The sequence below is a fragment of the Micromys minutus genome (assembly GCF_963924665.1).
Source record: "Micromys minutus genome assembly, chromosome: X".
NCBI lineage: Eukaryota > Metazoa > Chordata > Mammalia > Rodentia > Muridae > Micromys > Micromys minutus.
In genome coordinates this window covers 103,306,134-103,321,601 of record NC_137970.1, presented here as the reverse complement: position 1 = coordinate 103,321,601, position 15,468 = coordinate 103,306,134, and the positions used below count along the sequence as shown (strand labels likewise).

Sequence of the window (15,468 nt, the reverse complement as noted above, 5' to 3'; positions counted from 1 at the left end):
TCCACCATTATCGCAGACAGTTCAGGCAACACCATACCAAAGCAAGACCTCCATACAGAGCAGGAAATTTTCCTGCACACGTCTGTGCTCCTAGAAATGAACTCTAAGGTAAAGCGAAGCAGTGAACCCACTGAATATATGCACTCACAGCTCAGGGTCCATGCTACTGACATGGCTCATACTGGGCCGGAAATAAAGGTCCTTTTGTCTTCTTTTCCTCTCTCTCTCTCTCTCTCTCTCTCTCTCTCTCTCTCTCTCTCTCTCTCTCTCTCTCTCTCTCATCATTTTGAAAACAGGAAAGGGTTTATTTAATAAAGACTCCCCCTTTGAGTCACTAGATTAATTAGCACGCTTGACATATCACTTTGGGATAAAATACTTCATTCTAGGTGGGCTGGGAATTGTCTCCAGATATCGCATCATTTTGTGTGAATGAAGGATTTGATCATACAGAATTTAGCATTGTAGAGGAAGAAAGCAAGAACCCAGAGATGGTGCAGGTCTTTAGTACGACTCATTTGCTGTGCTAAGAGATATAAAACCTAGGACTATTCAAGTTAATCTGCTTGTCATCAATGAACTCACAGCCTGGCGAGAGGAAGCATGGCTGGCTTCAAGGTCTAGAAACGTATCCTTCTTTTTAACTTATTCTAAAAAATACTTTGTTTTGTGTAAGCAGATTTGCTAAAATCGACTTGACATATAAACGCCTACATGTATTTAATATTTAAAATTAAATATTAAGATTTGAAGTTTTCAAATACCCATTACTATTACCATTGACATGGAAGGTGAAAAATCTACTCGACACTTCCTTGTTTTTGGCTCTATGGTAAGTGGGCAGATTTCTATCAATTAGTATGAAGTACAGGGCAGCACTCATGGAGTCCCAAACTAGTGAAGAAGATAAGGGCACAGCACATGGTCTGTGGTGAGCTTGAGAAAGGTGTGGCTCATAGACTGAGATTCTTTATCCAAATAATGGTGCTAATAAGAATAACATTTACCAGCAAAGCCCTGAAACTACTAATAGAACAATCTGTATTAAAATTGTAAACTTTAAAAAAAAGAATAATAACAAAATTTACAAAGGTAGCTTACTAACATATCTGCTATTTATAATATTAAAGATATAGTACCTTAAAAAGATATTGCCTTTCAAAAATAGAATTAAAAGCAAACAAAACATAATGAAAACAACTTGGAACACAATCTAGCATGCATATTACCTTTAAATAGGACCCATAATATTTTGTCACATATGAGCTGTCGCACTGACTCAAAACAGTTATTTCTTGTTGGATGTCTTCTATTTCATCCTCGGCTTCCTCAAGGTCAATGATTTTAATCGCAACCACTTGCTGAGTTCGGTTATCAATTCCTTTGAAAACTTCTCCAAAGGAGCCTTTTCCAATGCGCTCTAATTTTGTGAACAGTTCTTCTGGATCCGCTATATTATTCTAAGGAAAAGAAAGAAAAAAAAAGTAAAAACCTAAATTATCTAAATCATTTTTTTTTCTTTTAGGTTTGTTTGTATGTGTGTTTATCTTTATTTGCCTACATATATGTAAATGCAACTATATCATATGCGTGTCTGGTACCTGTGGTGGGCGAAAGAGGGCATGGGTTTCCCTGCAACTGGAGTAATAGACTGTCCTGTGTTGTCTGGTTGGTGCTGGGAACTGAACTTGTGTTCTCAACAAGAGCAGCTACTGTGGTGCTCTTAGCCCCTGAGGCATCTCTCCAGCCCCAGGAATCAAACTTTTAAATAGAGGAAAACAAATCAGATTAATACTATAGAATATTTCATGTAAATTTCATTTTCTATACCTTCACCAAATATATCAAATGCTGCTAAGGATGCAGAGAAAGAAACACACACACACACACACACACACACACACAGAGAGAGAGAGAGAGAGAGAGAGAGAGAGAGTTACTGAGACTGTGAATCAATCACTCATATCCTATGAGGAAATGAAGGAACCTTACCAGAGACATATATATACCTTAATGCCTGTTGCTGCAGTATTCACAATAGCCAACTTAGGTAATTAGTCTACCATCAAGAGATTGTAGATAAGAAAAATGTGATGAATACACAATATACACAAATAGAATATTATTCAGCTATCAGAAATGATGTATTGTATAGCAAAATGGACAGGAATAGAGGGTATTACATAAAGTAAGACAGATATAAAAGACACATTCTACATACTCTTACATGAGTATGTTTTAAGAAGGCAATTGGAATATATTATAATGATTGCTAAAGACTGGGAAGAATACAGGAGGAGGGTATAGGAGGAGTTGGATGGTGGATATCCAAATACAGCAAAGAGAAGTTTCTAAGTTCTAGGGTACAGTCTGTGGGTGTGGAAGGGCTACAGTTTCCAACAAGATAATATGTTTTATAAATAAGTCAATCACAAGGCCTCCAAACACAAAGTAATGATAAAGAGATAGAAATGTTACTCAGATATGCTCTGCACATACAGTACACAGACATGGAGATATTATATCATACCACAGAACAACGTACAACTGTTATATGTCTCTCATTTTTTATGTTACAGGAGGTATCGATATTAACTACCCCATTTTGACTGTTACATACTATTATGTGTGCACCATATTAGCACCTAACACTCAATTATGTGTACAATTACAATACTTTTAAAAATATAAACGACATCCCAAGTTACCTTACAGAATTAGACAATACATACATATGTGCATTGGCATAACTTAAATGTATAAATGTACTGACTTTCATGATAGAGATAGATTTTGCCTTAAAAGTATGTAAAATTGACTTTTTTTATTCTCATTAATATTGCCAACTCGACAAGATGCTGCTGATAAAGACCTTCCAAACAGTATCATGAAAGTATAGTTGAGGGTTCTGCTAGGGTAATACTTTACTTGGAGCATCTTTAAAACACAAAAGAATGCTATCTGATTCTAGTCACTTAATCTCATTTGCCAACCAAACCAAAACCTAAAATTCATTTACTATAACTTCCCCAGGTTTTGTCTTAACCTGAATTTCAGGGGACAATTCCAGAGTCCACATATCCCTTTGTGTTTCACCTCCTTAGACAAAGTAGCTGCTGAAGTTTTCCTATCAAGTTCTTTGTTCTGCAACTGAAGAATTTCACAGACTTTCTTATCTTACCTAAAATAAAGTTAAAACATGGCCTATTTAACCTCTAAGCCTCGCTTATTCTCCTTAGCTGGGCTTAATTTTTCTTCCTTGGAGAAACATACACTTTCTACTTCTGTCTTTTTCTCTAGTTCATAATTAGTGGGCATCCCTACCTAGCTTTTGTCTCCACCTTCAGGGTGCATCTCTAGATGGAGCCAGTACACCTAGATATGCTTAAAGGAGCTGCAAACAGGCTTCTACTAGGTGACTCTTCAAAGCTCACATTTTGTTAATATTTTTCTCAAAAACTGAGTTCCTACATCACATATTTTTTGAAGCACTATTGGTTTGTCTTGTTCTTGTTTTGATTTTGTTTGTTTGATGTTCTGGGGACATGGTCCTACTTCAATGGCCAGGCTGCCCAGAAGCTTGTCAGCCTTCTACCTTGGCCTCTTGAGGGCTCAGATTATAGGTGTTAACAACCTAGCACAGCTCCATTGGTGTTGCCTTTTACCAACGCTGTCCTGTGATTACTATCATATATACGGTGGTTAATAGTTACCTTTACCTACTTCATGGGATAATTTTTCTCTTTGTAGTAGCTTGTGGTGGTGAAAATAGTCATGAAGTAATATGGTAGTTCATCTCTCCATAACTTCCTAACTGCACAGGACTTGGGAAAAATTCAATGCCAAATTTGTTTTCTTTCATTTAGAGTGTGTATGTGTGCAAGTATGTGAATGGGTATGGGTTCACCTTTGAGTACAAGTACATATGCATGTGTGTGTACTTGCATGAGGAGGCAAGAGGGCAACCTTGGGTGTCATTTTTCAGGAGCTGCCCAACTTACTTTGTGTTTTTAAGTTTGAAAAAAAATCTCCATCACCATTATCATAACCATCATCATCATCACCATAACCATCACCATCATTAGAGGAGGCATATGTACCACAGTGCGTGTGTGGAGGTCAGAGAACAACATTTGTAGAACACTTTTCTTCTTTCATTTTTATGTGGCTTTCAAGGACTGAGATCAGGTCACCAGCCTTATGTGGCAGGCATTTTATCCATTAAGCTAACTTTCTGGTCCCTAACTTTGTTTTTAAAGACATGGTCTCTCACTGAAACACAGAGGCTCACCTAGTAGATTAGGGAGTCTAGCCAGGAGAACTCCAAAAACCTGTCTGCCGATCTCTAGCTTGCCAGTGCAAGGACTACAAGCATGCATCCAGCCTGCTCAGCTTTTACATGGGTTCTTAGGACCAAACTCAGATTCTCATACTTGCAGAGTTAACACTGTACCAACGAAGCTATTATCCTAGCCCCTCACTGATATACCTGTAAAATACATCTGGACTTCGGAAATACAAACTTGATAAGAAATACATATTCGATGTACCTTCTAATAATATAGTCTGAGGAGTAGATTATTAGCTAACTTACTAATAGGAATCTTCTCTTGTTAAGAAACAAAAATTAAATTCTACTCTTCTTAATTGATGTTTTAAAAGGCTTTAACTGAAGCTGTTAACCCTAGGGAGGACCCAGCTGCTCCCTGCTTTCTATAATAAACAGACTTTTGCAAATATGTAAATCATAGATTTAAAAAGCAAGTCACATTTTAAGAAAACCATGATGTGAATCCTAACTTATCAATATAATTAAAAAATTTAAATTGAGGAACAAGTTGGAGACAGAAAGAGATATCATTTACACTTTGTTTATATTTCAACTATAATTCTGGGCTTACAACTTGTGCAAACCACCAACTTTTAGAGGAGAAGAAGTCTGAAACCAATTTTTTTCCCTACCATAATTTCACCTCACTCTCTTAATTACCTGAGGGGTAGAGACCTTTGTCCCAACACCAATTCCAGAATTGGTGATTAAAAACCCACCCAGTTTATAATCTCCACTTTAACATCTTATACCAAAGCATCCTGAACAAAGACAGACTTTTTTTCTTGGCTATTTGTTTACTTTCGTTTTTTCTGTACCATCATTTTCCTTCCACCCTCCTTCCCTCCCTCCATTCATCCCTCCCTCACCCTTTTTTTTTTCTTTCTTTGATGGAGGTTTGCCATGTTGCCCTGACTGGCATGAGAATCTTTATTTCTTCCAAGATGCCCTTCAATTTAGCCTGCTGAGTGTTGAGACTGTGGGAGTGGGCGTATGGCATCACACACAACTTTTTTCTCTTTAAAATAAAGGGCAACGTTGAATAAACAAACAAATAGTAAGCATTTAAAGTAAACCAGTGAAAACCTACCAGCCTAGGGCCATGCGGAAGGAGGCATTTTGAACATTTGGGATCTATATGTATGCATATGTGTATAATATGAGGAAGCTCAGTAAGATCACTGTCACTGTGAGACAAAAAGTGAATCATAATAAGTTTAAATAAAGGAGGTAGATTTCCCATAGTTCCTGGGCTAGGAACAGCTGAACTCGGGTGTTCTAAAGAGTCTCCAAAAATCAAGAACCAGGGTAAAGCTGACTTCTAAGGTAGTAGTTCTCAACCTGTGGATTGCCACTCACACAGGGGTCAAATATCAAATATTTTTGCTTTATAATTAATAACAGTAGCAAACTTATGAAGTAGCAATGAAATAATTTTATGGTTGGGGGCTCACCACAACACAGGGAACTGCATTAAAGGGTCGCAGCATCAGGAAGGTTGAAAGCCACTGTCCTAAGATTTGGCACTGGATCCGACCATGACACCAAGCAAAGATAACTTTTAGTCCTCTAGGAATCCTCAAGAGGCACACAACCATCACAGGAAGTCTGACAATGTAATAATGCCAAGCATGCACCCAGTCAATAGATGAGCTCTCATGATATCGAAAATAGGCTTTTCTGTATCATTATCAGGTCTATAGCTGCTACTTAGTGAGTATGATGCACATAAATATAAAGGATCCTCCACCAGCTGTGTGAGCCACATCACTGTTCCCTCATGTTACTTTTTTTTTTTCTGTGACTACTGTGAAATAAAATAAAAAGGTTGCGGTAGATTTCCTACATAAGACTTAGACTGGCAAAAACTGGTTGAAAACGAACAGGCATATAGACAGGCAGTAGTGCAGAGTTCACGATCAGGGGACACCAGCTTTTGCAAGGACTGGACACATACAAGTAGAATTGATTTTGGCTTCAGTCCCTGGCTTTTTGAGCAGGCAGGAAATGCAAAGGTCATACAACCTCATCTCTCATCACCACTATCAACAATATGGGACTGCTGAGTGCCTGCTCTGTCCCAAGGTATTCTCACCCAATACAGCCAGTGAAGTCTAAGGGCATTGGTGTCAAAATGGGGGCAGAGATAGTTAGAAGTCAAGAGCTCTATGAAATCTCGGGGTTAAAAAAATAGGGCCTTTGAGATAAAGCAAAACATCTTCTCCAAAATCCACTGTATACTAAATAGATCACATGAACTTATTCCTCATAGCTAACTAAAATTTCATATCCTTTTAAACTACTTAGAAAGTGCACTGCAAAGCCTGCTGTGTAGTAGTGATATAAGCTCAGGACAAATCGACAAAAACGTTACATTCATATGTGTAGAACTTAAAAACCAAGTAAGATCTCACAGACTCTGTGTGTGGAGGAATGGTTACTGGGGGCTAGGACCACGGGTGAGAGTGGAGGTGAGCATCAAGGGGATATTGTTAATAATACAATTCCTTATAATAATCTCTAAACCCATCTGCAGTAGTCTGACCTCATACGCATATGCAACTACCATACACTTCCATTTAGAATCTTGACTGACTTTCTCTTAAGGTTACTGCAATTGGTTGCTTTTTCCCATGGCAATAATGAATCTGGAAGCAGCTAACCTCTCAAAGCAGTGATATTCTATCTCATGATTCCCATAGGATCCAATGTCAGCAGGACAACAGCTCCGATCAGTGATTGATTGCAGACTTCAGTTCGGTTCATAAACAATTCCCTCGAATTGATGGATTGATCCAAGATTAAAAATATTTATTATCAATTATTAACCTGTGCTAAGTACTGTGTAGGTCTATAATGATTCTGATAGTTGTGTGAGTTTTCAGGCTACTTTACTAATGAGAAGGATTAAACAATCGCCCCAAAAATTTTGCTAAACTCTTGAAGAATGTGGGACATTTCTCTACTGTGCACAACCTCAGGATCACGTTACAAGGATCTGATAACATTTTATGGAAACCTTAAAAGACTTCTATAATTTATATTTCTGAAGGAAAATACTCAGCCTGACTATATTTTACATGTGACAGACTAAGAACTGAGATCGAAATTAAGTATGTTTCTAATTAAACATAAGGAATTTGGCTTGAGGTCAGATTCCTTTAGGTAGCCAGTTCCTTCAGTCTGTGTTTCCACATTTCTAAGACTTCAAAATATTTATGTAGGTGCATAAAGAAAATGTTATTCATTTATCTATTTTTATGGTGTACTTAACATTTTTATGTCTCTCTCAAAGATTATTAAACTTGCCTCTGCAAAATAAAGCAAGGATCCAGTTGCCGTCTTTCACGGGCATGTGCTGAGATAAATGGAATGCAGTCAGAAATGCAGTTACGACAACTCTGAGCTTCCCTGTGGTCATTAGAAAGCATTTAATCACTCACGGTTCAGTCCCTTTCTTTATACACCCACTTAAAAGCCAGTTTAGAGATGGATGAGACCAGCAAGGCAGCCCTGGTCTTAGTGGCAATGTGACGAGTCAAAGGTCTTGAGCAGCATTGTCTTGCACTCTTAGGACAACTGTTTAGACTCTAAGCAATTCTGTGCATAGCAACAAGAAAAATGTGTTCATAAGGCGGAAATACAATTACATTCTTAAGTACTTTTTCATCTCCCCTTTATTTTATTATTCCTATTTTTACGTGCATCTCATTAGCAAACATACTGAGAACATAAATATATTGGTAAAGGATAACTTGATTAAAATCATTACCAAAGGTTTTGACATAGCTGCACGAGAGGAGTTTCCCTTGATCAGTAATTCTGAGTCTACTTGTTCTTTTAAGAACAAAAGAATTATCGATAATATTCCTTCATCTTAATTCCGCCTACTCGAGAGAGGATAGGAGAACTTCTTCTACTCTTGACTTGCTATCTGCTCTTTCCCCAGGGCTCAGATCAGACACACACACACACACACACACACACACACACATAAAAAAAATGGAGTGAAGCGGAAGATAGTGAGAGATATGAAGAATGATGTTCTTTACATATGTTTGTGAGGCAGTTCAATTGGCAAAGCTGGGGGAGGAAGAATGAAACCTTTCTTCAAGTCTCCCGTCACCTCTGCACACATTTTTAAAGAAAGATGAAAAACAGAAGTATAAGCAGCCTTTACCATACTTATCCCACCTTTGAGATGCTCAAGCAGGAAGCTGCACTTTTACTAGCTCTGGTTCCCAGATAGAGAGGCCTCTATATCCTTGTTGTTCTAACTGACATTTTGTCCGGGCAAGTAAATCATCGTTGGGCTTAAGTGCTTGTAAATGAAAGGAAATAACTAATTTTGTCTTTTTTTACTAACAGTGGAATCTAAAGTTTCCTTAAACCTTTAATTATAGCCATGGGTAAGGGAGAAGAAGGATCCTGCAAACACTCACATTCTTCTCTCGATAAACCAGAAGTCAAGGCTATCATCACAAGAAACGCTGGATGCAAATTCCATTGTATCATTTAGCTCATTTCTCTCTAACCTTACATCCAGTCTGGAGGAAAATGGAGGCCTGGTGTCTCCTAGCATTACAGAGGTAGAGAGCAGAGAGGTCAGGCAAAATTGGCTTAATTTTGCTTATCCTGAAAATTACAAGACATCCACGATTAAATGTCAGCTTCGCCATCTGTCTGACGAGGGAGAGTGGGTGAACACAATGAACTTTAAATTCCTTACTGCTCAGATGCTAAGTGGCTGTGAACTATTAGAAACCAAGTCCCTTTGTTCTCCCTTTCTCACAGAACAGTCGCCAACCGGGGTTTCTAAACATAAAGAGATGACTGAAGGAGTTGAAGGGGTTTGCAATCCTATAGGATGAACAACAGTATCAACCAACCAGACTCCCCAGAGCTCCCAGGGACTAAACCACTATCCAGAGAGTACACATGAAGGGACTCATGGCTCCAGGTGCACATGCAGCAGAGAATGGCCTTGTTGGGCATCAATGGGAGGCGAAGCCTTTGGTCTTGTGAAGGCTGGATGTCCCAGTGTAGGGGAATACCAGGACAGAGAGGTTGGAGTGGGTGGGTAGGAAGGGGAGCATCCTCACAGAAGCAGGGGGAGGGGTATAGGAGAGGGGGAACTGCGAAAGGGGATATCTGAAATGTAAATAAAGAAAATATCCAATAGAAAGAGACGAATTGGTAATGATCACATAGTCCGCTCTACAGAAGTCTACAGTGAGTGAAATGAAAAGCATGCAGCTGCCACATGTAGCCCCTGCCACATGTAACCCCCGCCCCCCAAATCAATATCACTAGGCCACTGCAATTCCCTACCCTAGCTTTAGGGAAAGAGCAGTAAAGTGAATTACTGTGCATGCATCTCTGCCCTTCATATAAGTGTCTGTATATATACAAATGACTGTCCCCAAAAAAGTCAGGACAGCCAGGACTGGAACAAATATAGAACCTAAGAGTAACTTCTCTCTTAATTGTAAAGGACATCCATTCAGAAAGCATTCAGAAAGGTAACACAGTTATACTGAGCATAAATAGAACATCCAACAAAAACAAACACTCAGGGAGAAAATTCCAGGGATATTTTACCATATCTCAAGCCCAGTGTTTCCCTCAGATAGTAGCTTAGAAATACAATTTTTAATGCAACACCCCAGTAGCCTGTGATTCTCCGGTCTTATTTTTGAGGCTTTGGATGACACAGTTTTCTCAATAAACGATATCCTGCCTTTCTTTTATCTCTGAATATCTCATAAGTTTCATAAAGACAACAACAATACTTTGCACCTAAATCAGAGCTTGCATTGTACTGTACCTGTTGATTTCCATCAGTAAGCTAACTTTAAGGGTAGGACTACCTTCTCTTCAGTCCCAGGTACGCTTCCCATGGACCCAGTGCAATATTTTACACACTGTCATCTTTGGATTTCACGAAGTATTTACTTTAGGCAGACCTTCTAGGTATCAGGTTATCCTCTGGCTTTTGGTATAAGGAAGGTTACATTCAATATGCTAAAGAGTTTTAAAATAGGTATGAAATTTTTAGGTAACACCCCCCCCCCCGTGCTCATATATGATTAACTTTTCTAAAAGTTGAGTTTCTCTTCAACATCATTCAAGTTGGAATACAGCAGTTTGGGAATCTACATCCAAGGAAGAGCTGGGAGTCACAGCAAACACAAGGATTCCTACCAGTGGAATGTGCAAATCTGATTCTGGGAGCCCATCTGCCACAGCAATTAGGGGAAGCTCGTGACTCCTGCATGCCCTGGGGCTGTCTTGCATTTTCTACTCTAATGTAAAGATTAGAGGCTTCAAGAGCCAGGACTTGCATTATCACTGTGCTGTGCATCTCTTAATTTAGCTAAACACACATGAAAATGAACAATTCAGTCAGGGTCAGACTTAACTGTGAGCATTAACGTTAGAAATGAGAGGGATTATTACTGACTAGACAGGATGTTACATAAATATGGCCTGGGATTGATAATAAGCCCTAACTATAAAATATTCATTCAGAAAGGAGGAAAAGGCCACATGGTGAAATGAAGACAGGGATTGTGTTAATATATAAATGGTAAAAAAGGTAGCCTAATTTATTCAGGCTATTATTTCATCAAACCCACACAGGGCACTTTCAAGTGATGGGCAATGAGAGGCTCATTCTGCCATCTGTATGAGAGTTAAATAAAAGGAAGTTGTTTAGTACTTCCAGAAACAGGCACCTTTGCTTTCCACCTAGGGCAGCATCCCTTCAGAGCAGATATCGAACCATCCTGGGTAATGTTATGATGAATCTTTAGCACACTTATTAAAATGCACTGAATTAAAACAAAATTGATTTGCTCATGCCCTGGCTTCCTTTTAGATACAGAACTCCAATTGAAATCAATAGGTTTGAAGCTTGTAAGCACAGCTCTAAATTATTAACACCATGAGTTCTTTTAGAAAATTAACACTGATTGAAAAAGTGAAATTTTCTGTAGCCTTCGCTTTTCATTCTTAATGAGAATGTGGCTGCAGAACCATCCCCCTTCAACATTTTCTCCCTTAATCAAATCTATCCTTGGAATGAATTTAATCAAACAGTATTTGCAAGGAGTTGCCCAGAGGAATCTTAGGCCTCAGGAAAATGATCTCTTGGGTCCTGCTGGCTTTAACATTCTATGATCACAAGAAAATGATGCTGGTGGCAAGGGGACATTGATAACAAATGATTTTAATCATGGAAAATACTACAGATGAAGGCAAGGGGAGTGAATTTTAAGCTAAAAACACAGTTTTCCAATATGACAGACAATTCATTTCATTTCCCTAAAGTAAAAAATACAATTGGAGTCTCTCTCTCTCCTCTCCTCTGTCTCTCTCTGTCTCTGTCTCTCTGTCTCTCTCTCTTTGTGTGTGTGTGTTTAAAATAATGTTTCTTGCTATTTTTATGCTCTTAAAAAGATTTGGAAACACCCATTATTCAGTAAGAACACACTTAGTAATTGAACTTTGTAGGTTTTACATATATATGTATGCAGGTAGATATATAAATATAACAATAGTAATTATAGAAGAAGAGGACATGAATTGAGAAGGATGTATATTGTATTCATGTATGGAATTCCCCCCCCAAAAAAAACCAAAAATCTTTTTGAAAAAGTATATACTCAAAAACCAAGTAAACTGAAAAATAGCTATCCCTAAAATACTTGGCTAAGAACGATGACACCTGAGCTAAAGAATTAGCTCTGCACTCAGCATGTCAGACATGCACCTTGTATATAAGTACCTTCCTTATAGAGGACAAAGCTGGCTGGATTTCAGCATCCTTCCTAATGATGGCTTTGTTATTGTCATTGCCCTAGCACATGGGATGTCATTCATTAAGAAAAAAATACTAAATGTCTTTCCAAAGAAATGGAGCTGAGAAAAATCTTATACCTTTTCTTTTAAATTAATCTTCTTTGGAAGTTTGCCAACATTTTCTGAACCCAAGAATTTCAAAATTACCTTTAATCCTTCTCAAAAACCCCACCATTATCCCAACTGTCATTAGCATTTTTGGACATCAACTTTCCCACTCTACAGGTGCAGATTTAGCAGTGTTTATACCCATTGTTCTGATTGTACCAAAACTGGTACCTAGCACAACTTAAACCCTCCTATAGATTAAATGTCAAAAGAAAGGGAAAATACCACTGAGTAATGAGTTACATAATAATGAGCTAATTTTTAAATTTTTAAGAAATATTATAAGCAAGGAGCTGCTTCTGTGTTTTCTTGATAAAGGTGACTGACTCATGTGTGCTAATGTCAATGAAAACCATTTTATCTTTTAAAACTTGAGTCTTTTTCTATTTAACACCCAATCCAACAAAACTGCCATTCTCCAAATAAGATAAACAATAGCACATATTCATGTTTTATATACATAAAAATAAAAATATTCTCCCTTCAAAAATTCCATATGGTCTATTTATAGATTTTGAAATGTGGTAAGATCTTAGAGTCTGGAAAAGCACTTGCCCTTTTGACTTGGCAGTAGATCTCTAGGTGAGCGGATGGTGTCCTGGGCTGTGCCAAACACTTCCCGGTTGACCACAAATGATAAGTCCCTCAATCAGTTCTTATGTTGCCGTTTCCAACACAATCTTGGTGACTGGTTCAAAGTAACTAAAATGCTTTCAGCACTGTCCAAGATCTGCAATCTCCAATTTGAACTGAATTCTAGCCTCTCACTTTAGGCCTTTGCCAGAAAATCACTAAAGAGCGCTAACAGCCCACCCCCAAAAACCTGAAAAACAAAAACAAGAAACCACTTAAAACCACAATGGACAAGTCTCTTTGCTCTTCCCTGCTGTGGGTAAATTCTTTCTCCCTTTCTTCCCTTCTTCACAGCTCATTTTAATGCCTTTCCCCACCATTTCTATAGCTTGGCCTGACTTATTCTTCTTTAGAATTTCCAATCAGGCTGCTAGGGAGCCACTCAATGACAGTTTTGGGCAGATGAGGGATAAAATAAATGTTGTACTTCAGGTAATTCCATCAAGTCTGCACACAGGCCTGAGCTGAATTACTGACAAAAGCCAGAATGGCATGATAAAAAGCAAGGATGATATCTGACACTTTCCAGGGGTGGGGTGGGGAGAATGCAGATAGAGACTTGTGATTAACGAAAGGTGGAGAGAACAGAAACCTGCAGCAAGTTATACATAATGCCTGCTACTCTCCATCATTTTGTGATTTGCCAATACATGCTTTATGGCTGATGTCACCTCCCCTACGAAATTAAATGGTTAAGTGGTTTTTGGTAGCGCCTGATTATTTCATATGCTATGATCTAATAATTTTAATGCATTTTTGATTAAGTATTATTCTCCTTACTGCTGATGAGGTACCTGAGATGTTAATTGTAGGGGAAGATACTTATTCAGTACAAAGAAGAAACAAATATGATTATATCTGACACCTAACACTTGCTGTTCAATTCCCTTTTCAAATAGATATAGCTGTTGAAATTAAAATACTAATAAAAGCAATTAGTGCTCTCTTTTGCCTTTGCTGTATTCTGCCCTCCAATACATTTCCTTATTTTCCATGTTAAAATTGGGAAAATTATTAAAATGCATCCATAAAAAGCACATATGCTTAGCTTTCAATATTATTATTATCAATTCAACATTCTATACAGTTATCTTTACGAAGTGAAGAAAAGTGTTTCCATTTACTATAAGCTGAGGTCTTTTCTTCAGGTCAGCATCATAATAATAGGACTGAATATAAACCAGTTGCCTTGCAAGTACTATATACCTAACCCCAGAGGAAACAACAAAACCTTTTCTTTAGACCAGCAGTTCTTAGTGGGGTCAAAGTCCTAAGGTTGAGTTGGGAAACAGTTTCAGAAAAGGGTCTTTGTGAGTCAGATGAAGTCTGCAGTCTCAGAATGTTCTATTTTTTTAAGACAAATCTCTAAAAACAATAACATTTTCCCTCTCTTTCTATATTCAAGTGGGTCTTGGGGTAGAGTTCAGTGTTAAAATACTTCCCCAGTATGTACTGGGTTCCATTCCCACCTTGGTAATAGTCATTTCTTCTTCTTCTTCTTCTTCTTCTTCTTCTTCTTCTTCTTCTTCTTCTTATTATTATTATTATTATTATTATTATTATTATTATTATTATTGGTATTAGTATTACTTTAGCTTGCAAGTCACACAAGCAGGCTACAGGCAGAATTTGGTCCTCAACTATGGCGCACACACACACACATACACTCACATGCACACACACACAATCATAACTGCTTTAAAATACAAATAGTATTAGCCTTAGTCATGTGTCCTTCCAAGGAAAATAGGGACCTTTTCTGTTTCACGGTTCAGATAACAAAGTCCTACTTGAGAAAGTTCCAAAAGCTCCACTGTATGGTGAATGATAAAATATCTTAACAATACAAAAAGTCAAGGACAAGAATATGGTGGGACAATCCAGAGGAGTAGACAGGAATTAGGAATGAGAGGGTAGTAGGCTATACTGCTAGACCTCACCTCAAAACAAACAAAAAACAAACAAAAACAAAAATAAAAGCAAAAAACACAGTCATTCATAAGTACTTACCAAGGAAGAATGTAAAAAAATAAAAATGTCAAATTTCAAGTCCCTTTCCTATGTCTAAATTGCAAGCCAAACGTCATAGCCTTACCTCTGAGAAGAAAACTACAGTCAAATATTAATTGTACATTAATTGCCTTCACACAAAAAAATACATCAATCTCATTCAATGTGTGTTTGAAATGGGTATCCAGACTCTGCTATACATAAATATGTACATATTCCCTGGATATACAAATAATATCTAACCCAGATATGGCACATCAGGCATGTAATTCCAGCTGAGGCAGGAGAATTGCTACAAATTCTGGGTCATCCTGAGTTATGTGTTAAGATTCTGTGTCAAAACAAAATTAGCTAAAGTATAAGCAAACAAAACCCAGTAACAACAACAATAACAACACCACCCAGGTCCCAAGTCCTAATCAGTGTCTCCCACACCCACAGCTTAAGTGTTTCTGGTACAATCTCCTCACATTACAGCTAGGAAGATGCTATAGTACAGTGAAGAGAATGTACTGCATCCTTCA

The 15,468-nt window shown here is 37.9% G+C and overlaps 1 protein-coding gene across 1 annotated transcript in view; it reads right to left on the bottom strand.

The window, feature by feature from the left end:
* Positions 1–15,468, bottom strand: part of STK26 (serine/threonine kinase 26) — a 48,269-nt gene that overhangs the window by 18,834 nt on the left and 13,967 nt on the right. Inside the window, exon 3 of the mRNA XM_080909685.1 lies at positions 1,230–1,460. Within this exon, the coding sequence (XP_080765811.1) occupies positions 1,230–1,460 (231 nt within the window). The remainder of the gene's footprint in view (positions 1–1,229; positions 1,461–15,468) is intronic.